At 40.5% G+C, this 26,422-nt stretch overlaps 1 protein-coding gene and 1 long non-coding RNA gene across 8 annotated transcripts in view; one reads left to right on the top strand and one right to left on the bottom strand.

The window, feature by feature from the left end:
• The window catches only part of Fat3 (FAT atypical cadherin 3), a 611,059-nt gene that overhangs the window by 475,681 nt on the left and 108,956 nt on the right, over positions 1 to 26,422 (top strand). For 5 of the 7 annotated variants that reach the window (XM_074081331.1, XM_074081339.1, XM_074081356.1 and 2 more), the window contains 4 exons: positions 10,587 to 10,901; positions 13,166 to 13,376; positions 13,784 to 13,852; positions 22,043 to 22,182. In XM_074081331.1, coding sequence (XP_073937432.1) covers positions 10,587 to 10,901; positions 13,166 to 13,376; positions 13,784 to 13,852; positions 22,043 to 22,182 — 735 coding nt within the window. The remainder of the gene's footprint in view (positions 1 to 10,586; positions 10,902 to 13,165; positions 13,377 to 13,783; positions 13,853 to 22,042; positions 22,183 to 26,422) is intronic. The other 2 variants (XM_074081345.1, XM_074081335.1) reach the window with 1 other exon arrangement.
• LOC141425040 (uncharacterized) overlaps positions 1 to 26,422 on the bottom strand; it is a 203,374-nt gene that overhangs the window by 100,151 nt on the left and 76,801 nt on the right. The window lies entirely within an intron of this gene.

Raw genomic sequence — 26,422 nt, 5'->3', positions numbered from 1 at the left:
ATCTAGACTATCATTTTCGATAGGGACAAGAGAGTGAGAAGTATTTCTCTATTCTAAGCAAAACTTTTATACAATAGCACTGATGAACAACAACTACTGTACTGGCAGTGTTAGAGACATAATAGAGGCAGGGGGACAGTTCTTTTGATTTTTATGGAGAAGCTGAGAATTTGTCTTTGTATGTGAAATCTCTCACAATTTAAATGTTGGCAGAAAATTTTGCAATATACTGCATGGGCGATGTAAAAAGCATACCTCTGGGCCAGTGACTCATGATCCCTACCTTTGTCCATATATGTTATCACACATACATATGGCTCTAATTTCTTTAAGCTGATAGTTTAAAATTCAGATTTATAGGTAGACAAGGTGCAAAGTGATCTGCTAAGTTGCCCTGCAAGTCTATGTTGAATTGCTGAGTGCGAGAGAAAAATCCATGTTTCCTGAGCCAGTAATTGAAGCAGTGTCCTTATTTTGCATTAAGTCTTGACTGTGGAAAGTCAGACTGAAAAGTATAGTGCCTGCTAGAAAGGTTAGTGCTTAAACCCAAATAACACCATCAGTGGAGCCGAGCCATGGAATCGCCAAGATAAAAGTACCAGAAAGTGTGAAGTCCGGTGCTGTGAAATAGAAGGAAAACTGCTAGTATACATTTTCCATTGGCTTTCATGCCTGGTGGATTCTGTTTCACAGAGAGAGGAATGTGGAATAGTGTATCAACTAAGACCTTGGTGTCAGGGGAATTCTGAAATAGTGCAGGGGGATTTAGTCCTGAAGCTAACATGATGTCACATCTCGGTTCCTGGCAGAACTGTCTTAATGGCACACATGTGAGCACATAGATTAGACCCATCTGTTTGAAAGGGGGAGTTAGCACATGGGTGGCAATCACCATCCCTCTAAGAAACTTTGAGGAGGTGTTTAGTTCCTGCTGATAGGGAAGATTAGAATCAAGCCAGTTTTATGAACAGAAAATGATGAGCAGAAGAGCCTGGAAGGAAATGGAAATGTGATGAGGTTAGTAGCTGATTCATCCCTCTCTGCAGAGGGGAAAAAGAGCTTTGAGAGATGTCAGGCTGGGAATTTCTTTATTTCATGAAGTGCAAAGAGATTTGGACAATGCTGCAGTATTAGCAGCCATTGCCAAAGTGAATTGGCCAAGGGTCTTTCTAAAAAAGCTGCCATTTAGTGGTTGCTGGGTCTCAACATGATGAAGAGAAGATGTCTTTATGATCCCGAGATGCCAAATTCATGCACACATTCAGCCAACAAGTAATTACTGAGAACGAGTTACGTGCTAGTACTATGCTAGACCCTGTAGTGGTTTGCAAACTCGTGAGAATTAATGCCCTGCAGATGATGGACCTTAGGTATTCAGAAGGGGTCTCTGGATGGATTATGACCATACTTTGTCCTGATTTTGTTGATTCTTGGGTAAAGAAAAAGCTCACAAAAATGAACAGTGTGACCCAGAAGCCCCAAGGCCTAAGTTCCCTGGCTCCAAGGATGGAGTTGAAGCATATTTTGGATTGTGTTCTTTTCTTGAAGAACAGCTTTTTAGGAAAAATAAACTTTCTAAAAGGCGGTTCTGAGCAAACTCTTATCAGATAGCTTTTTTTCTCAACTATTCCCAAGGGATTAGCAATCATCACTTTTAGTAGGTGGATTTTCTTGTTTCCACCTTCCCCACCTAGATAAGAACATCCCTGTCTCCTCAGAAAACAGCTTCATCCTTTCTAGATACACCTCTCCTCAAAGGGTCACCTGCCACCTGTCATTTTTGTTTCTTTCCTTCTCTTGTTTCTTCTCTAACTTCTTCCTTGAATCCTTTTATCTGCTCTTCTTCCTTCCTTTCTTCTCTTTCTTCCTTCCTTTATTCCCTGTCATTCTTCTTTGTCTTTCTTTACCTGATTTCAAATGAAGACTTTTTATAAAGTAAACCGTTCGTAAATCTATTCAACATAATAAATATACATTTCCTGAAATACCTGATTTGATGAAATTGGAAATGGGAGGGACATGTATATTCCGCAGCCCAAAAAGATAATACCTCATCTGTACCTAGAAGGTAGCAATGCAGAGTGAGAAATGCAGAGTAGAGAGTGTCTGGAGCACCTCCCCATCTCCAGGTGGTTTCTTAATGCCAAATTAGAAGTCAAATAAGAGAAATTGTGTGTAATGAGACCAACGGTGGGTGGTTAATGCTGGCTTTCTATTGCTTTTCTGTCATGGAAAACGTGGGGAATAGTGACAGCTAATTTTAGCTCAATGATTTCCCCTTTTAGAAAGTTTATCTTCAAGAGTTGCTGCTCCTTTGAGACCTATCCTTTAATTTACTGTTTGCTCATAGTTTTCTTTACAGAAATGGCAGGAAGCACTTGTCTTCTCAGAAATGCTATATAGTCTGAGCTCAAAGGCAGAAAGGTCTGAATTCCAGCCTCAGCCTTTGGACCTACTCCATAGTAGCATTTGAGAAGGTCATTTCTCTGTTTCTCTACCTGTGAAGAGTAAATAAATTTGCTTTCAACACTCTGATATCTTGGGAGGATTAAGTACTTAATGTTTATGAAACATTTTGAAGATAAAAGTAAAAAGTAAACATAACATCTACTCTAAGCCAATTTTTTTTAAGGATCTCAGCATTCCAAAAAATACCTAAATTAAAACTTCTGAAATACCAAATTGTGTGTATGTGGGTATGTAATTATCTGGACTGATGAATACATGTCTTGTCTCAAGCTCAAAAGTCAACTTGGAATTTTGGAACCAATCACTTGGAAAGACTGAGGTCATCTCTAGTAAGATGATGGCAGGCTAAGTGGCTCATCTATCTGTCTGTACCTCAGTTTCCTCATGAAAATGAATTGATTGAAACAGAATACTATACAAGTTCCCCTTTATTCTTGAGTGCTCTTAATATCAGTTGGTTTCCTTGAGTATACAGAGGCAAGGAAAGGCAATTTCTTTTACCCTGAAGTTCTTTTGTGCATGTGAGAACATGGTAGGAAAACGGTAGTGGTTCCCTCATCCATTTGCATTCACACGTGCTAACCAGGAATGGAGATACCTAAGCATACACGAATAGTGAAAACTACACCATCCACACCTGGTTTTGTAAGTGAATAGTGAAATAGGTAGCTGTCTTCACCAGAAGATAATCGTCAACAGCCACCGCATCTAAAAGTCAACCCCAAGTAAGTGTGGCCAATAAAAGGTCATGTTGGATCTAGTTCAGAGGAAGCAGATACAGTTGTGTCTTTTGGCTGGGGCAAGCATGTTCGTGGGATCCAGCATGTGGTGGTGGGCAGGAGCACAGAACCCACACCATGTTGAATGCTGCCTTTCACCTTTGTGTGCCTGTTTCTAATCTGCAATATGTGGATAATCCTGAGTATAAATAGTCCCTGTTGGTTAAGCTCTTAGAAGAGTGCTTACACATGCTCAGCATGGAGTTCCTGATAAACACAAGATAACAGAGAGAATCCAAAACCACACCTCTTCACTCTCATGTCCCAGGTCAGAGAGAATCTTTTTTTAAAAAATTGTATTTTATTCATATGTGCATACAATGTTTGGGTCATTTCTCCCTCCTTCCCCAACCCCCTCCCTTCCCCCCTTCACCCCCTCCCTCTCCCCCCGACCCCCTCGCCACCTGGCAGAAACTATTTTGCCCTTATCTCTAATTTTGTTGAAGAGAGAGTATAAGCAATAATAAGAAGGACCAAGGGTTTTTGCTGGTTGAGATAAGGATAGCTATACAGGGAGTTGACTCACATTGATTTCCTGTGCGTGTGTGTTACCTTCTAGGTTAATTCTTCTTGATCTAACCTTTTCTCTAGTTCTTGGTCCCCTTCTCCTATTGGACTCAGTTGCTCTAAAGTATCTGCTTTAGTTTCAGAGAGAATCATTTTTATACTCAGAAGGGCACTGCAAATTTTTTGAGAGGTAAATAAGAGGATATAGTTGTACTCAGTAAGTTTGGGACTAAAGTTTTAGTGTCCTAAAGAAGTTTCCATGGTGCCCCTTAGATCACTGAAGGGTTTAAGCAGTGGAGGAGAGCAGGAAAGGCGCCCAGCAACTGAAGACAGTCTCAGTTATCAAAGGAGGGAAAGGTTTGAACCCGACACACCCCTGAGAACTTGAGGTGGATCCAGTGGCACACTTGTGGAGGGAATTTTAAACAGATGGTTCACAGATGCTGCTATTCAGGGAAGGTAAAAGAGCATGAGCTGTGACACCAAACTGACTTGGACACAGACCTGAATTCTGTCACTTCTGGCTGAGTGGCTTTGTGCAAGTTACTTCACGTCTGAGCCTCATTGTTTGCATCTCAGAGTAGAAATGGCAAAGTCTACAGGATTGCTATGAAAAACAGTGACAGACTTATGTAAATTAATTACCAAACCAAGGCTTGAGTAAAGCTGCCATGAAATAGGTGCTATCAGTACAGACTGAGTATCCTTCATTTGAAATGCTTGGAACCACTAGTGCTTTGAAGTTGAGATTATTTTCAGATTTTGGAATATTTGCATATGTATGATAAGATATCTTGGAGGTGGGCTCCAAGTCTAAACACAAAATTCATTTGTATTTCCTATGCTTCTATACTCATAACCTGGAGATAATTCAACATGCTATCTTTAGTATGCCTGTGTTTTGACTGCAACCTATTGCATGAGGTAGGTCTGTGTGGAATTTTCCATTTGTGCAGTCATGTCAGAGATCAAAAAGCTTCAGATCTCGTAGCATTCCAGATTTCAGATGATTTTCAGATTAGGGATCATACCTGCATCTGAACCTTATGGTCCCCTTTCTAAGGGACAAATAGTAAGTGGGCTGCTTCACAAGGCATTTAGTTCTTCTTAATGAACCTGAACACTACAGAGGATTTGGGAGATGGAGAAGGGGTGAATTTTGCAGGAACCCATGTTGGTTGGTTGTTTTTTTGCTTGCTTGTTTTTTTCCCCAAAATGCCGCAAAAAAAGAGCTTTTTACGCAAAGGACACAGGATAAATATTTCCTTCATCCACTCAATAGAAATTTATTGAATGCTTACTACATGCTAGTTACTGTTTTACATGCTAGGGATATAGCTATAAACAAAACAGATGAAATCCACGCTTTATGAGCCCATATTCTAATAGAGGACGATATGGATAAATAAGCACATAAGTAAAACATGTAATATTAGATAATGACAAGGTGCCAAAGGCACCTTATAAAACAGGAGAGGAGAATATGTAATCCCTTGAGTTTACAACTTCAAGTATGATGGCTTGGAAATAGCCATTTATGGTGAATTAATGACTGGAGAGAATGTCACATTTGAACTCCCAGCTCAGAAATATCGAATGTATTCTTAGATGCTCTTGTGATTACACTAAGAACAAGATTCAGAGTCTCTGTCTCTTGCAGTTTATATTTTACTGGAAAGAAGAGAAGGACAAAAGCAAATGTATCAGGTAGTTTGGGTGAGAAATGTAGCCTTCCATCAGCTGATATAATTCCAGATTTCTCAACATCATCCATTTCTGGTCCTATAAAATTGTTGCATCTTCCAGGAATAGATTTAAAAACACTCCCCTCATTGTAATGGCATAATACACCATTGGGCTCCAATTGGGTACTTTCTGGCTCTTCCTGTTCACTCACAGACCATAGGGCACCAAAGAAAAATGAAATGGGCTTCACTGTCTATCCAGTGGTACTGAACTATTTGTGCTCCCTTTTGTTAGATGTTAGCTGTTAGTGCCTAAAGAAATTAATCTTCCAAGCTTTTTGATTAATTGCTAAGACCACTGATTATTGATCAGCTGCAAGAGCAGAAAATCTAGGTTAGGATGGCCGACTTTCTCTTGTCAGGTTATAGGAGAGCAAGAGTGCACATGGATCACTCTTCAACAATGGCTCGTTCCTTGCATCATTGATGAAAAACGAAGCAGAGGAGGAGATGATAGAGATTTATCTCCACTTTGCTTCAATCTCCTGCCTGGCTACTCCTTCCACATGGGCTAATTCCAAGGGATAGATTAAGGCCTAGGCAATTTGAAGCATAAAGTCTGAGAATCCAAAAGAGTTGATGGTGATTAATATTCCAGATACAAACATAGCAATGCAGATAAAGGGATTTAGGGAAATAATAATGAAAATTAAAACTTGAGGTTAGGAACACATACTTTAGCAAACATTTATCTAGAGTACAGCAGGTTCTGGGAAAGTGTTGAAAAGACAAAGGTCCTGCCTCTGAGTAGTTCACAGTGTACTGAAGGAACCAGACACATGAATAAATCATTCCAGCAGATTGTGGATAGATGTCCACAAAGGTGAACGCAGTCTTACAAGTAGTTGAAAATCATTTTGTGTAATCTTGGACTTGGTAGTGTTTGTAGAGGTGTAAAGTGGATTTTAAACCCCAAAGTACATGGTTTTAATAACTGTGCCTGCCTCTACCTGACCCTCACTCATGGCATCATACAGAGAAGCACGAGAGATCATATGTTCAGTTCTCACAGAGACCCTTCAGCATCTGAATGTTCTTTAATTTATTATCACAGTGAAGAGTGTTAGGTAAATTAATTCTTAATTTCATAAGACATTTATTTCACACTTAAAGCTGAACCAGGTGCCAGAATATAACAGTAGCTAAGAGACAGGCCCTGACCTCAAGTTGCTCACAGTCTGGAAGGAGTCAATAGAGATCAATATGCAAACAGACACTTAAAATGCAAGATGACAGTTAGTATGCATGAAAGTATGCATGTGGTTGAGTGGGAACATGGCGAGGATACCTACAGCAGTCTGCAGGAGGGAGGGAATGGCTCTCCTGAGTGTTTGAACTGAAGCTTCCGGAATGAGTCAGGTATGACCCCCGGAGAGGGTATTCCATGGAGACAAATGGCTGTGCAGCAGAATGGAGGTAGAAGAGTGTCACATACAAAGACCAGCCTCACTCCCTGTGTATCTGAACATGGGTGGGCAAGGAGCAGAGAGCACGTGATGATAATGAAGGCCAGCCAGATCCTTGTCCTCAAGAAGCCCTGAAAAAATGTTAGGCAGGTCAGTGGCATAACCGGAGGTTTAGAGAAGAAATGACCTTTCACAATAAAGGCAGAATCTGGAGGCAGGGAGACAAAGAGACTACTGTAGTCATCCAAGTAAGATGCGGATGAGGCCTGCCCTACAGTAGCATGGCAGAGGATGGGCATGGGGTACTTGCTGAACTCTAAGTTTGGATAGATGTGGATAGTCAGACAGAGGGACAATCCAGGTGCGTATCCGGGATTCTGGTTGCTTTGCACGAGTGTGCACTTCCACTAGTGATACGGGAATATCATCTATGACACCATGAATATAGAGGAAGGAAGAATTTGAAGGTAATGGTTTTAGCTTGTTACTTTTGTGGTATTAAGGTATCAAAAAGTAAGTTCCTAGTAAATAATTGAACATGATGTTTTTGTCAAGCAGGGACAAGAGATACACACTAGAGACTTACCAGAATATAGGTGGTAGGCACTGAAGCCATGGTAAGAAAGTAAAGCAGTGATTGGCAAAAAATTAGGAAAGGCAGCTAGGGCTATGCTGTAAAGGACCCTGAGTGATCTCAGAAGGTTTTGCAAAGTGAGATTGCTTTGTCTAAGGAGATTATCCAACCAGGGCCTAAATTACAGCCTAATTCATTAAACAAGCTGTAAAGAAAACAAGCAAAGTTTCCCTTAAGCAGCTTATCAATTTAGGTGGCAAATACTTACTTAATTTCCACAATAATAACTGCTATGAAAGAAAAGTCTCTAAGAAAGTACATTGCTATTTGGTCTGTGGGGTCAGAGGAGGCAGCCTCAAGGAAGTGACATGTCAGCTGAACCTAAAGGATGAGTAAAGGGACAGGAAGAACACTCCAGGGGACCATGTATTTGAGGACCTGAAGGATGCCCTGTGTAGGAAGCCAAGAAGCTGGATGCATGTGGCAAAGTGATGACTTAGGCAATGGGCCACTGCCTGTGGTACACCTAAGAGCATCTTCAAGAATCTGTGTAGCAGGCTGTTCTCCCCATCTGTAGGCAAGCACCACTATGCCCTGGACTTTTATAAGTCCAGATCTGCTCCATAAGAGAGCATTTTCTTAAGCAAACTGATCCTCCATTAAGCAGTGTCTTTCTTTTCTCAGCAGTCACGTAGTCCCAGAGCCCATTGCAGGGCATCTATTGGCAGTCAAGGAAGAGGTGATTTTGTGCACAGGGAAGAGAATGGGAGTTGCTTTGACTTGGAAAGGGACTATTCAAGCAGAAACCAGAGGTAGCCAAAAAATCAATGTGTTTTGGTCAACACAGCTCACCTGGGAGTATAAGATTTGTGTTCAGCAGCAGCAGGAGAACGTGCCTCTTCAGAACTCAGCTTGTCCAGGAAACAGTTTAAGAGTCAAAATCCAGTCTTGGTATATATTAGTCCCAAGTGATTCTCTTGTGAAACACATGAACCAATTGGGAAAATAATGTTGGAAGAAAACTTGATTGATATTTCAAAGAAAGCAAGAACTCCTATGAAAATTTATCTTAAGTTTATTAAAACTCTCCTTGCACACAGCTTGTAAGAGAACCTAAGGTACACTGTGATTCCTTTTTGGTTTTTTTTTTTAAGAAAAAAATCTTTTAATTTGTTTCCCACACTTTTTGGCCTTCTTTTCAGTTACTTCTGTCAGACTGCCTTCTTAAATAGAAAGGTGGCTGACCGGGCTTCCTGACTCATTGGTTTTCTACTGGTACTGAGTACATATCTATATTCATTCTAACCTCCAAACACATATTTTGAGTTAATAAATGGTCTCAGTGTAATGACTCAATGATTAAATATGGGTTCTTCTAGGTTTTGTGGCTAAAGAGAATACTAACAACTATCAAAAGTTGAACACCTAACTTTAGCACTAATTAACTATGGAATATTTAAGCCTGTTTTCTCATTTGTAAAATGAAAATAAATAAACCTGCTCCACTTACTGAAGAGGATGGTTTGGAAAGTGAAGAGATAGGGCATGAGAGAGTGCTTTATTAGATATTTCATACCATTTGCACATTAGTTACTAATATCATAGTGATTATCACTATAACCAACAAGAAAATTATTCACACTAATATTCAAAGACTTTATATCTTCCATGAAAATCCTTTATGTATTCTTCGTTACTCTCCTGTTTGCTCAATTTTCAGAGACACATGTAAGAATAGCATGACAGTGATAGGGGAAGGGTATCCAACCCCTCCCATTTCCCATCATTAAGAATATTTTAACTGTCAAATGTACTTAAAATCAACCATCTAAATGTGAAGTATATCACAATTATATAAACCAACCATATGACACCTTTCCCTTTGTTCAGTGAAAATGACTGTCACAAATTTTGCATGAAGATGTGTGTTAGTATGTGCAGGTTTCTCTAAAAAATACTTTACATAATTTATAAACAATAGGTTTGAATTGCTCACAGTTCTAGAGACTAGGAAGTCTAAGATGAAGTTACCAGCAGATTTGGTGCCTGGCAAGGACCTGTTCCTATTAGATGGCACCTTTTGCCTGTGTCCTCCTATGACAAAAAAGCACAGACAAGCCTCCTTGACCTCTCTTTTAAGGTCACTGATTACATTCATGAAGCTCTCCTGACCTAGCCACACCTGAAGACCCACCTGTTAATACTGTTGCATTGAGGATCTTGTTTCAACATGTGAATTTAATATTCAGACCATAACATGAAGATTGGGAAGTTTAAGGTCAAATGCTGGCAGAGTTTAGTTTCTAGTGAGGGTTCTCTTCCTGGCTTGCAGACAAGCCTGGTATTGCTGTGTGCTCACATGGCAGAGAGAGATGGAGCCATCCTTAATAAGGACTCCAGTTCTGTCAGATCAGGGCTCCACTTTTATGACCTCATTTACTCCCAAAGACCTGCCTCCAATACAGTCAGGGGTTAGCTTCAACATATTCAGCTCATAGCAAGATGAGGGAAAAAAAAGAGAAAAAGAATGTGGGTGGTAATCACATTTTCCGTTGATTAGAAGAAACACAAATGGACCAACGTGTTATTAGTTGTGTTGTATTTTACATCTGTTGGGTGCCTATTTTATCTACGAAGATTTTATCAAGGAGCATATTTTGTAAAGTCAATCCTGTTTTTATTCCCCATCTACTCCCTACCACAATGAGCCCTTGCTGTGGTCTGAATGTTTGTGACTCTCCTGTCCCAAATTCCCCAGGATAATGGTATTGGAAAGTCAGGGCTTTAGGAAGTGCTTAGGTTATAAGGGATCCGCCCTCTTGAGTGGAACTAGTGCACTTATAAAGGAGACTCAGAGAACTAGCAGAAACTGACTAAAACAACTCCATTCCCTACTATCCTTCAAGCAATGATTTTTATTACTGCATTTAGGCATTCTCTCCTTTTATGGGTGAACTATGAAAAAGTTGTACATTTGATATGAAACACAGCATTAAGAAAAGTTGAGATGTCATAGTACACAAAATTGATCTTTGTGGGACAGGGGAACACCAAGAATAGCTTCTATCCTTTCTGACTACATCATGCTTTCTCTTTCAAAACTCAGGTGACTGTGACAGATGGTGGTTCTTCTCCAAAACAATCAACCATTTGGGTAGTGGTTCAGGTTCTGGACGAAAATGACAATAAGCCCCAGTTTCCTGAGAAAGTCTACCAGATCAAACTGCCAGAACGTGACCGAAAGAAGAGGGGAGAACCCATTTACAGGGCTTTTGCATTTGATAGAGATGAGGGCCCCAACGCAGAAATCTCCTACAGCATCGTGGACGGGAATGATGATGGAAAGTTCTTTATTGACCCTAAAACTGGCATGGTTTCTTCCAGAAAGCAATTTACTGCAGGGAGTTATGACATCCTGACGGTAAGATCTTCTGAATTCTAGCAAGATTGGGAGGGAGATGTTACTTTCTTATTCACGTGTACTTCTTTGAGCAATAACTCTTTAGCATAAAAATGCAGCCGCACAGCTGTGCAAGTGCTGCTTTCTGGCGGGCAAGTACAGGTAAGAATTTGTGTTCGTTTGGGTGATATTCTTAAATAATGAGACAATTTCCTTTGGCTGTATCCTGTCACTCAACCTCCCCCATTCCCATAGTCTGCTGGAGCCTACGTACTCAACCACACTTCCTGTGGCCCAAATCATTCTCAAGGTACTGAACACAGATGTGGACCGAAAGTAGGGGAACAGCAGAGTAACATAGTGTGCTTACCCCTTAGTGTATCACTGAATATGTCCCCAAAACATCTCCCCAAAAGCTAATTTTGTAATTTTGACAGTGTGATAGAACATTGAATTTACCTGTGTAAATTGTGAGACACAAATCACAGCTAAGTTTATTCTGTAAATGTGGAAAAACACAAGTAAACAGTGTCTAAATTTTTCATTAAGCTAGAAAATTAAAAGTAAACAGAAACATGAGCACCATCTCAAGTAGAAACTTAAATTCCCATATCTATTGTACTCCTGTGTTCCACACCCCCAAACCACTTTACACACAGAGTCCTATGCTTCTAGCATAGGGGACTGTCATCTTTATAAGTGATGGGCACTTTCCAGTGTCCCAAGAGCTATCAAGATTTGGCACCATCTACCACCCATCTCTGTGTCCCCAGTCTTCTCTGCTATGTACCATCAGTCATTTATTATGTTAAAAGTTGATTTATCTCTTCACTGCTGTGGTATAGAACTGGGTTCCTTTCCCTACTCTATAATGTACCCAGAGTAGACAGAGACAAGAGGAGAAGACACCAACCCTGTTTCTAACTTTTAGAAGCCTTCATGTAATGCATACTATTGCAGCTGTGTGACACCTGCCATTTGGGACTCTTTGAGGAGTGGATGAACCATAGTGGCTGGGTTGGTGCCCTGCCCAGATTCCTTTTCCATATTCATCTATCCCACATCTGCTGTGAGTGTTGGCTGCTAAAGGCTTACAGCTCCCTGCATGACCAGAGTAGCATCCTTGGCCGATTGTTGTCCTAAGAGATTCCACACTTCCAACCCCACCCTAGCAGCCTGCAGCCAATGACTGACCAACACTTGACTACAAAAGTTCAAACCCCTTGTCTCAGGTCAATCCACTCTGTGGTGAAAATCATGATTCAGATCTCCCTGTGGGATCCCTGGGGTCAGCTAGGACCACCTCTGTGCTTATCTCTGCCCATCCTGATTCTACTCCCTTTCTCCTGAGATTCCATCCCTCAGAAAAACATTTTTACCCTCATCCCTATCTCAACTCCTAGGGATCCTGACTCAAGGTACATAACTTTAAATATTTTCCATACCACAGGGATTTGGGGGAGCAAAGTGATCATCCATGAACTTGAAGGTTGTAATTGCTGCTGCTTTTGATAGCTTCTATGTCCATAAATGGTATTCCTTAATACAACATTTGAAAATCCTTTTTAAATTTTATTTTGTGGGGTTTTTTTAGGGGATTGTTTTCTGTAGTGTTTTTTGACCTGCCCCCCCATTTGAGTCCAAGGCACCATAGCAGTTCACTACAGTTGGGTGAAGAGGCGTGCTTCCCTCAGCCTTTATATCAGCCCACTGAAGACCACAGAGAAGTTAGCAATACCATGCTCCCCAACACACTGTCTCCACGAGCCCAGGCTGCCACCCAGAGTTCTCTTTCCCCACCTTGGCAGCTGGTATAACTGAGGGGCCTTGAAGGCAACTAGGCCAAAGCTACTGCCTTTCCCATAACCCTTCCACAGTCTTGTGCAGTGGAGTGCATCTCCAGACAAAGCAGAAGAAGAAGACGCAACACACACACACACACACACACACACACACAGAACCTTACTCCCTTTCAAGTCTCATTGCCAGAAGTGAGATTCAGAGTCATGCTATAAGGAGTCAAATTAGCTATTCCTATGCATGAAAGCTATCATTCGTGTCCATAAAACATTACGTATTATGAACACAACATTTGTTTTTCAAGGTTTCCATTTATCTCTGAAGTTGGTAGCAATTGAGATCATCCTCTGGTAAACATGCAGTAAGTCCCTATCCCCCATTCTGAGTCCACTCCCTTCCCGACCCTGTGCTAAGGACAGACTTTTTACCCAACACCATGTGAGGGACAGAATCAGAGCTCTAAAACCTTTTTCTGCTCTCTCCAGATCAAGGCTGTGGACAATGGCCGCCCACAAAAGTCCTCCACAGCCCGTCTCCATATTGAATGGATTAAGAAACCACCTCCTTCACCTATACCATTGACCTTCGATGAGCCATTTTATAACTTCACAGTCATGGAAAGCGACAGAGTAACTGAGATTGTGGGGGTGGTGTCTGTGCAGCCAGCTAACACCCCTCTGTGGTTTGACATAGTTGGTAAGTTAGAGACTTCTAGAACAGTATTAGGCAATGTAATTAACTGTTTGGAGCAACTAGTCAAAAAAAAAAAAGAAAAAACTAATAATTTGAGCTAAGACTAAAGATGTTATAGTGCTGGAATGCAAAAGAGCCAGTAAAATGAATAATCAACCTGTGCTTTCGTTCGACTCTGTAGCTAAGCTGAACAGAAAGTGCTCTCTGGCTGGATTTTCCATAGTACGTTATTTACTGCAATCTTAATGTCTTTCTGTGTGTCATTTAAATTCTATTGTCACACTTGGCTAATCTCATTTCTAAATGTATTGATGGTACTAGACTTGCTGTCCTTCATTTCTCTCTTTTTCTTCACCTTTTTTCTGCATTCTGTTCTTTTTTTTTTCTGCTCCCGACTGCCCTGCTTCAAGGTGGCAAGCATGCTCGAGAGATGTTCTATATTCTACAGACAGCTTGTGGGCAGAACTGTTCAACAGAAGGTACCCTTAGTGCAAACACATTTGCTAAAATACAGCTATCCGATCTGCCTTTTACGGTTTTTTTTTAAAGCAAATTGAATTACATCTTTCATAACTGCCTGTGACAGGCTGAAATGCAGCCCACAGGTTTCATACATGCCTCTAACAGCTATCGCATTACTATATCCAATGACTCCTTTGTTTGAGGTTTGATGGGGTTTTGGGTTTTGGGGGGACTGTTTTGATTCTTTTTTCCTTTGCTTTTGAGGTATGTGGGCTTTTTGTTGCTTTGTTTTTATCTTTTTTGTAGGTTGGTTTATTTAACTGGGCTTTTTTCAATTGAAAAATAAATTAAAATGTATTCCAGCCCCTGTGTTTTGCAGCGGTAGTACCATTCATAGACCCCCCCCCAAAAAAAAAACCTATAGGAGAGTCCCCTGGCAGCCGTCCACAAAAGGAAGGGCAGGAAATGGAACCTAGATATATAGCCAGTGAGCCTCCTGAGCACCTGAATAGAGAAAGCAGATGGAAGCATGCAGGATAGACCTTGGGAGCCAACGTTTAAATTCCTTGAAAGAAAGCAGGCAAGCACGCCAGGCTGCAAAAGGAAAGGGCAAAACAGCATTCAGCCCTTCACAAACCAGCAGGGAGAGGCGTCCAGGGGGAAACCAGTGCCCAGGACAGGAACTCAAAATAGGCTGTTGCTATGAGGGAAGAAGGAAGTGTGTGCTCCTGCCAGGATCTAACACTGGGTTTTGCTGAAGCTGACTTCCCACGCTTCTCTGTGGGAGGCAGAGAATCCAGGAGAGAGCTGGTCTGGAGGAATCATTTCCTTCCACATGTCACTGCCTGGATAGGATGGGCAGGAACCTGCCTGTCCTCAGGATGGCTTGGTCTGGGGAAAGCATTTAGGACCTTCCACATCTGGCTAAATAAGGTACAGAAAGAGTATGCTCCATGGCCCTCAACTCAACCTCAGTAGAGTCCTCTGATCTCCCTAAAAGAAAGAGCTTCTTTTCTACGTATTTCATTTTATAATGATGGTCAAATGTCTTTGTTTTACTTAACTGGAATTAATCACAGCATCTTGTATGTGACCATTCTCATACCAAGCTTTCACTTTCCTTCTTCATCACCATTTAACATATTTGAAATGGAGCCTCTTCTGATCCATGAGAGACATCTCCACTACCTATCTTCTCAGTAATTTTCAGCTCATTAAGAGTCATCTGACACAGTTTCTTTTTTCCTGGTGCAACATAGGGTTGCACATACCATCACCCAGTTACCTGTTGTCTGTGCAGCCACCTTCAGAGATTCCTTCGCTAACATCACGGTCAGAGTCACAGAAAATGCATTTCAGTTGCAACATGCACGCCTGGTACTGGGTCCCCAGGAATATGTGCAATGATCAATTCTTTTAAACAGCCCCGAAAACGTAGGCTAGAAACCAAACAGGCCATAGAAAGACTGGTATGCTGTCCTGAGTAGTTGAATGAGTTGACCTCTCTCATCAGCCACCAATTTGTCTCCGTCCTTCATACTCTAGTTTGCAAGCACCTCTACTACATGGCAGCCTCTTTGTGCCTCCGTGATCCATCCATGCAACCCTCCTAACACACAGCACATCCCATCTGCCACCTGCACACCCCAGGATGCTCTTTCTTGTACTCTACAAGCACACCTTTCTCAGTCTGACCAACCACCTGACCAGTTATCCAGGTCAGGTTTGCAATTCTTCAGCATTGTGTTATATGTACGTAAGCATGCCTAGTAGTTCTGCATGTAACCTCACTTGCAAGTTTTTCATGTCAGTATTGTTAGTGCTATGTCTGTTTTCATCTGTACTCATCCTAGTTGCATTGTCAGCCCACAAGGTCAAGGCCCATGTCTCCTCATTCTTCCCCCTGCCAGTGCTTCTGTGGGTATCTACTCAGGGTGAGTGGAATGAACTATTGGTGAATACGATGATGCCTCAGAAAACTCCACTGATGGCTCATGAGACCCATGCAGACTCACCATGACCATCCATGACCGTTCCTTGTACTCCAGTCATGGCAAGGCAGCACCTTTGACAAAATGGGAACAGCACTGGTACAAGAAGACAGGGTCAAGTTACAGATGACAGCCTTCCTGGAGAAAGCCCCTTTAGGCTGTCCAGATATAAATCCAGGAACCATTATCCATAACATGGTCCTAGTTTTCACATTGCCTTATTAGCTTTGTGTTCCTAAATGCTGCTCTCTTCCTTAAAAGGCCCCTTAGCGTCAGCAAACTGAGTCTTACAGGGTTGTCCTTCTGGTCTGAATGTTCCCATCATAGAGATTTCACTGTAAATCTGGTAACATCCAGCCAACCTTCTTTTACAAATTGAACTTACTGGGCCAGAAGCCCAAAGAGAGCATGATCTTATTGCCATTCCTACAGCCAGGCAACATCTTGAAACGCCAGCTCTTTATTTCACTCACCATAGAAGTAAAATCCTTTCTCCAGGTGCTGGTTGTTTTCAGTACAGATATGGTTTCCCCTTCACTAAGCCTCCCTTTTGAAAGTCTTCCTAATCTGTCAGCGTTGTTTTATTTCGATCTGCTGACAACATTGTTCCCTTTCTCTAAACACCTCTTGTTTTCTTTATCATATTCAGATGTTTTGTTCCTGCTTTCAAGATTTCTCGCTTATTGATCTTCAGCAATGGAAACTTTCTTCTTTTTATTCCCTTTCTCCTTACCTAAGCATCTTCTGTGACCAAAATGACACAGAGGGACAGAGAGGGAACAATGGTCCTTAGTGCTTAGCAATCAGAAGTATGCGCTAAGTGAATGCTAGGAAGAAGCATAAGGTATACAGTGTCAGCGTGGATCCGAAACGACACCTCAGGTTAAAACTCAAGATTTGCCCAAATACTCTTAGGATTCATCCAAGAGAAGTCAAGACCTATTGCCTTAAGTCAGACCTGAGACAGAGTACACAACACGCTGGTGTAGTGCTTACAGCTTGCAAACGCTCTAACTGCTGAGTGCTCATTAAGTAAGCAGAAAGGGTGTTTCAGTGTGTTTTTTCCCTTGACAGTAGTCTCGTTTTCACATTTTCAGATTTACCTGATTCTAATGTAACTGAATTTCTTTTCCTCCTACCATAACATGAATTCACAAAAACTATGTGGTGAGCAAGATTTTGTTCACAAGCCTAGACCCTTGCACTGAGGATCTGTCAGACACTTTTTGTGCCTCCAGAGAGACCAGTACTTACACTGCGATGTAGCTAGACTCTTCAGCTTCAGAAACAGAAACCCTCTCATAACCAAGTTAAGAAAGCTGTAATTAAAAGGAAACATAATAAAGTTCAGCTGTTGTGTGCTTAAACACCCCAACGCACAGCATGTTCCTTCTCCGTGCTAAAAGGGAAAGAAAATGAAGGGAACGAAAATAACCCATAATCCTTTGTGGCTTTATCACATATCGTCACACCTCTCAGGAGACTATGCTTTCAACTCAGCAGCAACCTGATTTACATTCTCTCCAATGTGCATGCAATCTGGCTCACAGTTCAGTCCCTGAAACTTTATGCTGGTGGCAAATATTTGAACTGTAAAGGCCGTGATTAGTATACACCTCAAACAGTTCTCTTTACCTATCATTGATGGGGGATCCTGCCACTCATCTTTTATCTCTTCATCTGACTTAGAGTAGAAAAACACTTTTCTCTGTAGACAGTAAACATCTAAAATATCTTTATTTGCTTTGCCTAATGTCTAGAGAGGAGAAAGGCTCTGTGAAAATTTTACTCTGTGTTTTAGATGCGTAAAGGCTCTCTTGGCCCTCAGTTTGCTATGGGTTCCGACAGACTTTGGGTTGTGCTGCCTCATAAGCTTATGTCTTTGAACCCTGTGCCCTGCGGAGCCCTGGCTTGTTTAGAATTGGGTCAGGCAGGTAAGGTAAGCTCTCTGATGGTACTAGCAGCACCTGTTCTCTGACTAAAGCATGAGCATCTCTGTATCTTCCCTGTCCATATTTCTTCATCAGAAAACTCTCTTGCCTCTCCTGAGAGAACCAGGTCCATTTCTAATACAGCCGTTGTTCCACCAGAGTGAGTTTTGCTCAGAGTCCTTCAACTGTCATCAAATGCTTCATTTCTCCTTCTCAACCTTCTTTCCCTAATTTGATCCCACATAGGCCTTTCTTTTCTCTATAGCAACGATTTCATTCCACAGAAGCTTATCAGAAGAAACTTTAGAAAAACAGTAAGACTAAAAATACTTCCTATATTAATTTTTTAAAGAAATTGATCTTTAAACTACATTCCTAAAGGAACTTTCCCCCTACTGTTTCCTGCCCTCTACCTGGCGTCTCCTGCTTTCCTTGGAAATATAACTTTCACTCCAGAACTGTGCTTGCTTCATTCCAAAACAGAAAATTATTCATGACCACACTGTAACCAGTGTTTAGCATTTTCCTTAAGTTCAGTATGCATGCAAATGTGATAAACAGCTTGTATACTACACTCTTAATCCATGGAGATTCAGCCACTCAGTGTCTTGGAGGCTTCTCAGATAGCACCTCCCCATGGGTGACTACTAGATTTGGGTTGGTAGTTTTACAATTGCATATGCAGTGGAAAGGAATCATATGCTAGGAGAGGGGCCTGGATGTTTCTCTAATGGAGAAGCTGTGTGATTTTCACTACTGAATCTCTTCATGGAAAGGTGGTGGTGGTGCTTCATACCCATCTTTAAAGAAAAACGTGACTCAGTCATGGCCCACTGCCCAGCTACCCAGCTTATTCAAGTAGTAGCTGCTGGCTCAAAGAATTTTTATTCAGGTCCCATTTTTAAAGGCTCTGTTTTAGGGCATCCATACTTACCATATTTAACTTTCAAATCCAATAGAAAGTCAGTGTGCCTCTTCTGCCCTTTGCTTATCTGTCTTGACCAAAAATGGTCAAAGAGGCATGTCCTTAGTGTGAATTATCTGTTATGTGGGCTGTTCACAACCTTGCTTTTAACCATCTCTGCCGCACACCCCTGCAGCAATGCTCAGGCTGTGACGTTTCTATTTTCCTACTTTGTTGAAACTCAGACCAGCTCGGCAGTGTCCTCCCCTCCCACCTTTTATTTAGCCTCACGCTGCTGCACTGAACACACTCTGGCTTTGCATGTTCTGTTACTGGCTCTGAGGAAGCACACCTTGTTTCAAATGGAATGTACTAGTGCAAATGGACTCCATGCATTTGATTTTCTCACCCCAGATGATTTGGACATGGTTTCCTACAAAAATGGAATAACCTTTCAGGCTAAAGGGAGCCTGAAAAATGAGGCCTGGGGGAGAGCAGTGGAGTTGGTTATGTAAAAGGACGTTAAATATTGGCCATTAAATTGCTGGAGGATTGATGGTGAACTTCTGGTCTAGATTCTGTGTCCCTTGTCAGAAATTCATTTGAAAACTCAAGGAGGATTTTGCTTTACATGAAACCTTGGCTTAAATAAGAGCAAATGTCTTGGAAATGTGTATCAGAAACTGCCAGCCATATCTATGGGCTTGGCTTTAGTTGCTCTGCACCCAGTGTTTCTAATTATGTATTTCTCCTACTCCTTTTCCAATATCCACATGCCCCAATCCTCTGTAGGTCTACAGCACTTAAAGGTGAATGGGGAAACACACACACACACACACACACACACACACACACACACACGTGCACACAAACACACATGCACACACACAGGAAGAGAGAGAACTATAAAAAATGACAGCCATAAAAATTGCAAAAGATACTATTTGATACAAAAAACAACTAAGAAAAAGCACACGATTTAAACGTGTATGTAAAATATGTAGATTTTACATTATTAAGCACATGCAAGGGTTGTGTATTGTGTGCAGTGCCCTGAGGAAAAGGAAGTCATAATTCATGAGCGAAAGCATATAAAATTGCCCCAGTTAGCCATTAACTTAAATTGGAAACCTATGCTTACATATTCTACAAATTTAGTTCTCATTAATCTCAAAAGTAGAACAAACTAAAGTTCTATAATTTGCATAATTTCTCTTTTGCCTTGACCTACAAATTTTTAACTTCCAAAATTATTGACACTGGATGATGACCCCCTTCCCCCACCTAAAAGAATAAAAATTAAAATCTTAGTCCTCAGATTTAAGAAAGCAGTCATTTTTGGCCAAAAACATTCTAGAAGTGATTTAAATATGGTTGAAAATGTGATTTACTACCCTCAAAAACAGCTTGGGAAGTTACATCTTCATGTTTCTTCCTCAAAAGTCTTAAGAGATGATGATATGTCCTTTACTTTGAGAGTTTCCATGGCAAATTTTTTTTTTCAGAATCCATCTTTTCATGACAGATTATTTTTCTTTGCTCGTTAAAATGGTTACGCCAGGCACTTGAGTCAGGCCTCCCCTTTATTTTATGTGGCTTTCAACATGATACTTTCCTTTTGAATAAGAAGCACCGGCACTGATCCAAAGCTCACTTTTCTTTTTTGGCCCCTTACCCATCCTCCTCCTTACCCTGTTCTTCAAAAGAATTTTTTGGAGTCAACTTCAGTGCTTCTCAGTAAATCAATTAAAGGTAGTAATTGGGAAATGAGTCTCTTTTTAGATGAAATTTTTGAGAAAGTATATCATCCCCAAGAAATTCTCTAGCATCCCTGTATCTCCATGACTTTAATTAAATGTCAAGGGCAATTATGTTCTCTCTAGTAATTAAATAATCTTAAGTATACATGACAGATCTGAGCAATAGGTATCTGAAATGTATATGAGCACTTTTTTAAAAAGTAAACCATATCATTTATTTTGTATCATTGTATATCGAATTTTAGTAATTCAGATAAAATTCTCCTTCCCCTTAACTCATCTGCCCATTTATAATTATAATATAGAAATGTGTTTTTCATTAATCAGCAAAATGAAATGCAAAGAATGTACAAGGTAAGAAAAGCCAGTGTTTCTTTTCTAAAATATGAAGTTCAATAAATACATTCCCTACATGCTGTAGTTAAATAAAATTACCATCCAAGAACAAAGTTAATTGACAGCATGAAATTTCAGACTGAAATAAACAGAGCTTGTGCTGTTCAGTTAAAGTACTCTCTTCTTTCCTCCTTTAGAAGATATGTCAGTTTAGGAAGATCATAAACCCATTCTGGCTTGCAGAAATGGAAGCATCTCAACAATTCCAACATTATCTTAAACATATCATTCACAGGCAATGAGTTACATCTGATCTAAACTTTTTTTTTTTTTTTGGTGGTACCTAGATTTAAACTCAAGGCCTCACGCTTGCTAGGCAGACGCTCTACCATTTGAGCCACTCCACTCATCCTGTTTTATTTTTTTCTGTGTTGGGTATTTTTAAGATAGTATCTCCCAAACTATTTGCCCAGGCTGGCTTCAAGCTGTGATTCTTCTGATCTCTGTCTCCCAAGTAGCTAGGATTACAGGCATGAGCCACCAGTGCCTGGCTTGACTAAACCATTATATAAATAGTTTTGTAAGTTGTTATTAACTACTTAGTGTTTTCCTTTACTCCTATCCCAATTTCATCTTGTGAATCTCTCATAAACTTTCTATCTTTTTAGGAGAAAATTCACAATGTCAAGATGGCAAAAATGTTTCTATAAATATCTCACCTTGCAGATAGAGTTTTTCATATGAAATTTAGTTTTATTTGCATTTTTCATAAGTTCTAGTCATCATAATTTTATTTCTGACCTTTAATTGAGGGAATCTGAACTCTACTAGCCAAATGTTTACCATCAATCCTAGAACAGATTTAAAAGTATCTACTCATTTTGTTAACAATAATTGGACAATTTGTTTACTTAGAATTTCATTGACTTCGGAAAAAATAGAAGGATGTTCAGATTCCTAGCAGAGAAGCCACAAGGGGTTGGAGGGCTATTAGCTTTCTAAATATTTCATGAGGTCAGTTTGTGCTTTACTACTCTAACATTACTGCTGAGTTTTTCTTTGCAATACATTTGTGTGACTTTTTTAGGTATTCTTGAGGCTGTGTTTTGAAATATGAATGAAGTTAGAAATAAAAAGGTCCCATTTAAGATGTACAAAATTTTGTCATAGGAATGCCCATCCAAAAGTATTTCTATGTAAGAGCTCCCTTTAGAGATACACACTTCAACACATGTAACAACTTCTCACATGTGCTAATCTCCTGTTGTTTCTGTGAAATCATCAGGGGGGAATTTTGACAGCTCTTTTGATGCAGAGAAGGGTGTTGGGACAATCGTCATCGCAAAACCTTTGGATGCAGAGCAGAGATCCTTCTATAACATGAGTGTGGAAGTCACCGATGGGACAAATATTGCTGTCACTCAGGTGAGATGTTAAGTTATTGACTAGGAGGAATGCAGAAAGTTCTGCTAAGAATGGAAGTATAAGTAATGAAAAAAATATCTAGAAAGTAATAAATTTGTCCATGGATTTCAGGTGTTCAAAAATCATTTTAGAGAACTTAGACAAAGGACTCTGTCAATGGTGTTGTCTATCTTAGCTGCCTCTTTCAAGAAGTCGAGATTGTTTGTGTATGGAAAAGTGATATGCATTTGTTTCCTGATTCTTTACCGCAGGTTTATCTCTTTAACAACAAAGTAAACTTTGCTTCAGTTTGCAAGGAGGAAATCTAAAGTGTTTGCATTAACACACCATGAGAGTCTTCATCTCCTGGTTTTTTTAGTCACTGAAAGCTAGAGCTGGAGGATACTTAAAGTCCACACTCATTTAGAAACTAAGATAGAAATTATCTGGCCAAGATCATACAGGCTTGGTAAAGAACAAGGACTGGGATCTAGCTGTCCTGTGCTCCCATTCTAGCCTCTAGGCTCAGGGCTCTTCATCCTTGCCGCACAGTAGGATCCTTTGATTCTGGGGATGCTAGGAGGCAGCCAGGCATCTAGGGGATGCTCCTTATGCTCCACTTCTTGAGTGCATAGGGAAGGGCATGGAGAACCAGGAGGAGAAAATCTCCCGGTTTCTCACATTTCTCAGAACCTCTTCCTAAGTGAGACTAACATAGGGCTAGCTATCAATAAGGCATATTTACCTTACAACACACGATTTTTGTTTTATTTTTTACACCAGAGGCCTAGATCCGTTATGGCAGAGATCTGGCCTATCTGCCTGCACTGTACCCTTTCTCTTCCACCCTGCTTCTTTCTGCTATTCCCATGACTGCAGAAAGCGTCACTAATTGATTAAGATCCTTTTCCCTGCTGAACCTCAGCTCTCGTCTCAGATCCTTCTCAATGTGATGCTTCAGGTAGTGAAGATGAAAATCTTGCCAACCATGAAGCAAGGAAGTGTTGATTTATTTTAAATGTGTGTAAGCTTTTGTGACTATGCGGTTTTAAAAAGGGGAGAAGGAAAATATTTCATGTGCTTGTCCAGCCAAGTGTCTGTTAGTTTGAAGCTCTTTCAAAAAAATAATGAAACGCTTTCTTTCGAATCTGCTGGTAACTATGGAATGGTAGAATTTGAAGCAAACAATGACATTCATTTTAGCATAACCCGTTTAGTTGTCATTTGAATCAGCCAGAAAGGGGAAGTGACCTTCACATGATAAGGCTGCCAGTGTGCGACAGTTTCTGATCCAACCTGTGTTGTTTCCTTCCAACTAGGATGACCATATGACCCTGTTTGCCTTAAAGAGTTCCATTTATATCTGTTATACTGGCGTAATTATTAATAGTACCCCATTAACTCTCAAAATTGCCTACTTGGAACAATAAATTATGTGGTCTTCCTACCCAAAATCACACTGCAAAATCTAGACATGTGAAAAGTACCTGCTAGCTGAGACCCTATGGAACAGTCCAGTCTAAAAGCATGCACCAAAGACTAATGCAAAATAATCCACCTTCAGTATTGCTAAGTCTTTGGTGCTAATTCACTTTAAATGTGAATTTAAATTAGATTCTTTAAATTAGCTATTTCTTAGCATATCCAACCTTTTTTGTGATACTTAAAAACCTAAGACATATTTGAGAAAAATACAAATAAAACATGGAATCATATTCATTTCCAGACTTTTCTCTAATGTTTGATACCAATTGAATTAAATGGCATTTGGTGTGCCCAGAATGTTAAGGCTACTCGTTAAATATTTGTAGGATGAGCAAATGAATAGTAGATTCTACATATTCAGAAAGGTCTATACAGAAGGCATGTCACTGAATCTGTAAAGCATGAAACTGACTTTGATTTATGATAACATATATCTCCTGCTTTAACCTCCTGTGTGGCTGGGACTGAAGGTGTGCACACTACATCCAGCTAGTAATGCAAAGTTTTAAATCCAATTGGCTCATATGCATGCATTTTGAAAAAATTAGCATGGAAGTATATACATTGCAAGATTTTGCACACATTGTTTGAGTCCCAATTTGTTGATTCTGTTTCAGACTAATAAACATACTAATGTCCAGAGCAGTTCAAAAGGAGTTAGAGAATTGGGGTGAACTCAGAGGTCCCCCTTCACAGGACCAAGCTAACGAGGTTAATAAACTATGTCAAGAGATGTTCTTGTCAAAAGTATCACAGCCACACTGTGTTTCTAGAGCCATTACCTTCTTAAGAAGTGAATAGTTTCCAAAGTACAAACTTGCATGTCATCATTCTGTGAGAAAACCATCACTCTGTCTGTGGAGCTCTCTTAGGTGTGGCTGCCTTACCAGCCTCTGCCAATCCAGGCCTCTCTCAGATTTATCCAGGCTTCCCTGGCAGTGGTGACAGGAATGGTTCTCTGAATCAGTCAACACCCTCAATGTCAATGACATTTTAACAAAAGGATGATGGGAAATAAAAGACATTCTAGATTTTTTTTCTTTTCTTAGAAACCACTAATGCATGCTCCAATCTATGACCCTAGGCAACTTAATGATTTCACCATCAAACACATGCCCTTCTCCAAATAACTAAATAAATGTCCCATAGCCTCCAAACACCTGTTCAGTATTCCTTTAGGAATTTTTCTTTCCATTGTTCATTTGGGATCATAAAACATGGTATGACACAGGCTTCACATCAGCCATAAACAACATGTTGAATTTTACTTCAAGTAGGTCAAATAAATCAGAGCCTCAGGGATTCAGTGCCTATACGAAAACCCTTCCTTCATCTTTACTTTTGTCCTGTTCTCCCAACTCTCACAGGATTCTTATGCCTCAGAACTATGGCATCTGATGACAAATGAACATCTTTTTCTCTATTAAGATTGCCTGATGTGAGTACAGAATGTAAAAGGGGCCTGTGGCTTTCCAGGTGCAAAGATTCAGGTGAACTAAAGGCAAAAACAAAGCATCCTAAAATTTACAAAAACTTCCTGGTGAAAGGCCTTTGCATAAAACAGATTTTTCATTTTGTGAGGGATATTATTATACTTTTTATAATATATCATAGTACGTACCTAGTCCCCATGTTGATGTCTTAGAAGCCCCGAGATGCACAAGGATGTCTGGCTTAGAAGGGAAGAATGAAAAGTTGAGAAGGGGTATTGTCTGTGCTGGTTGGAGAAAAGGTGAGGAATCATAAAAATTGGCAGTTACAAGCAAGAGAGGCGTGGGGATTATCTAGGTGAACCAGGAGCACATAAAAAGCAGGAACCGTCAAATGCCTAGAAGCATGGAGTTACTATCTGCAGAAACATAAAAAGCACTATAAATGATTATAAAAGAGATTCCATCCCTAATTCCCAGACTGTGGTCTTCACGTGTCATTTATCAGAAGTAGCTAATTCCAGGTGTAGGACAGGAGCTTGGGACCTACTATCCCCCCAGAAAGACTGATGGAATGTGTTATAAAGCTGACAGAAGGCCACTTGAATTGGCTTCCACTAGTCAAAGATGGGGAAGCTGTTTAACGCTCACAGTTACTTTATGAGGCAGTACTATTTGTTGTAGGCAGAAGGGCTCTCCTCCACCTCCCCAAGAAGATGTCCACATCCCAGTCTTTGGAATTTTGATATGCTATGTTGCATGGCAAAGGGGATTTTGGAGATATAATTTAAGGTTACAGATTTTAAGATAGGAAGAGGGTGAGCACAGTGGCCCAGCGGAAGTGTGCTGGGCCCATAAGATAGGAAGAGGATCCATGACTATCTTGGTAGGACCAAGCTAATCACAGGAGCCCTTAGCAGTTTACTTTGTCCAATTAGAGTCAGAAGAGAGGCAGCAAATGAGAAGTCACAGACTCTGAGTGTGAAAAAGATTTGAGATATCATTACAAGTTCAATATGGAGGGAGCAAAGTGACAAGGAATGCAGGCAGCCTTAAGGAGTTGGAAGAGGCTTCCAGCTCACAACCAGGAAGGAAATGGGGACCCCGGCCCTATAACCACAGGGAACCATATTCAGTCAACAGATCAAACAGCTTGGAGCAGATTCAGCCCAAGGTCTTCCAGAAAGGAATGCATCTGTGCCAACCCTTTCATTTAGGCTTTGACTTCTGGCCTACAAAATGATGAGATACCAATAATGGGTGTTGTTTAAACTTCTAAGTTTGTGTTGATATGTTATGGTAGAAATAGGAAACTAATCTACTATTATCCCCATTTTACAGTTAAG

Source organism: Castor canadensis, chromosome 1 (genome assembly GCF_047511655.1).
Source record: "Castor canadensis chromosome 1, mCasCan1.hap1v2, whole genome shotgun sequence".
Lineage (NCBI taxonomy): Eukaryota > Metazoa > Chordata > Mammalia > Rodentia > Castoridae > Castor > Castor canadensis.
The sequence above is the reverse complement of the archived record's forward strand: the minus strand, read 5'-3'. Positions and strand labels throughout refer to the sequence as shown.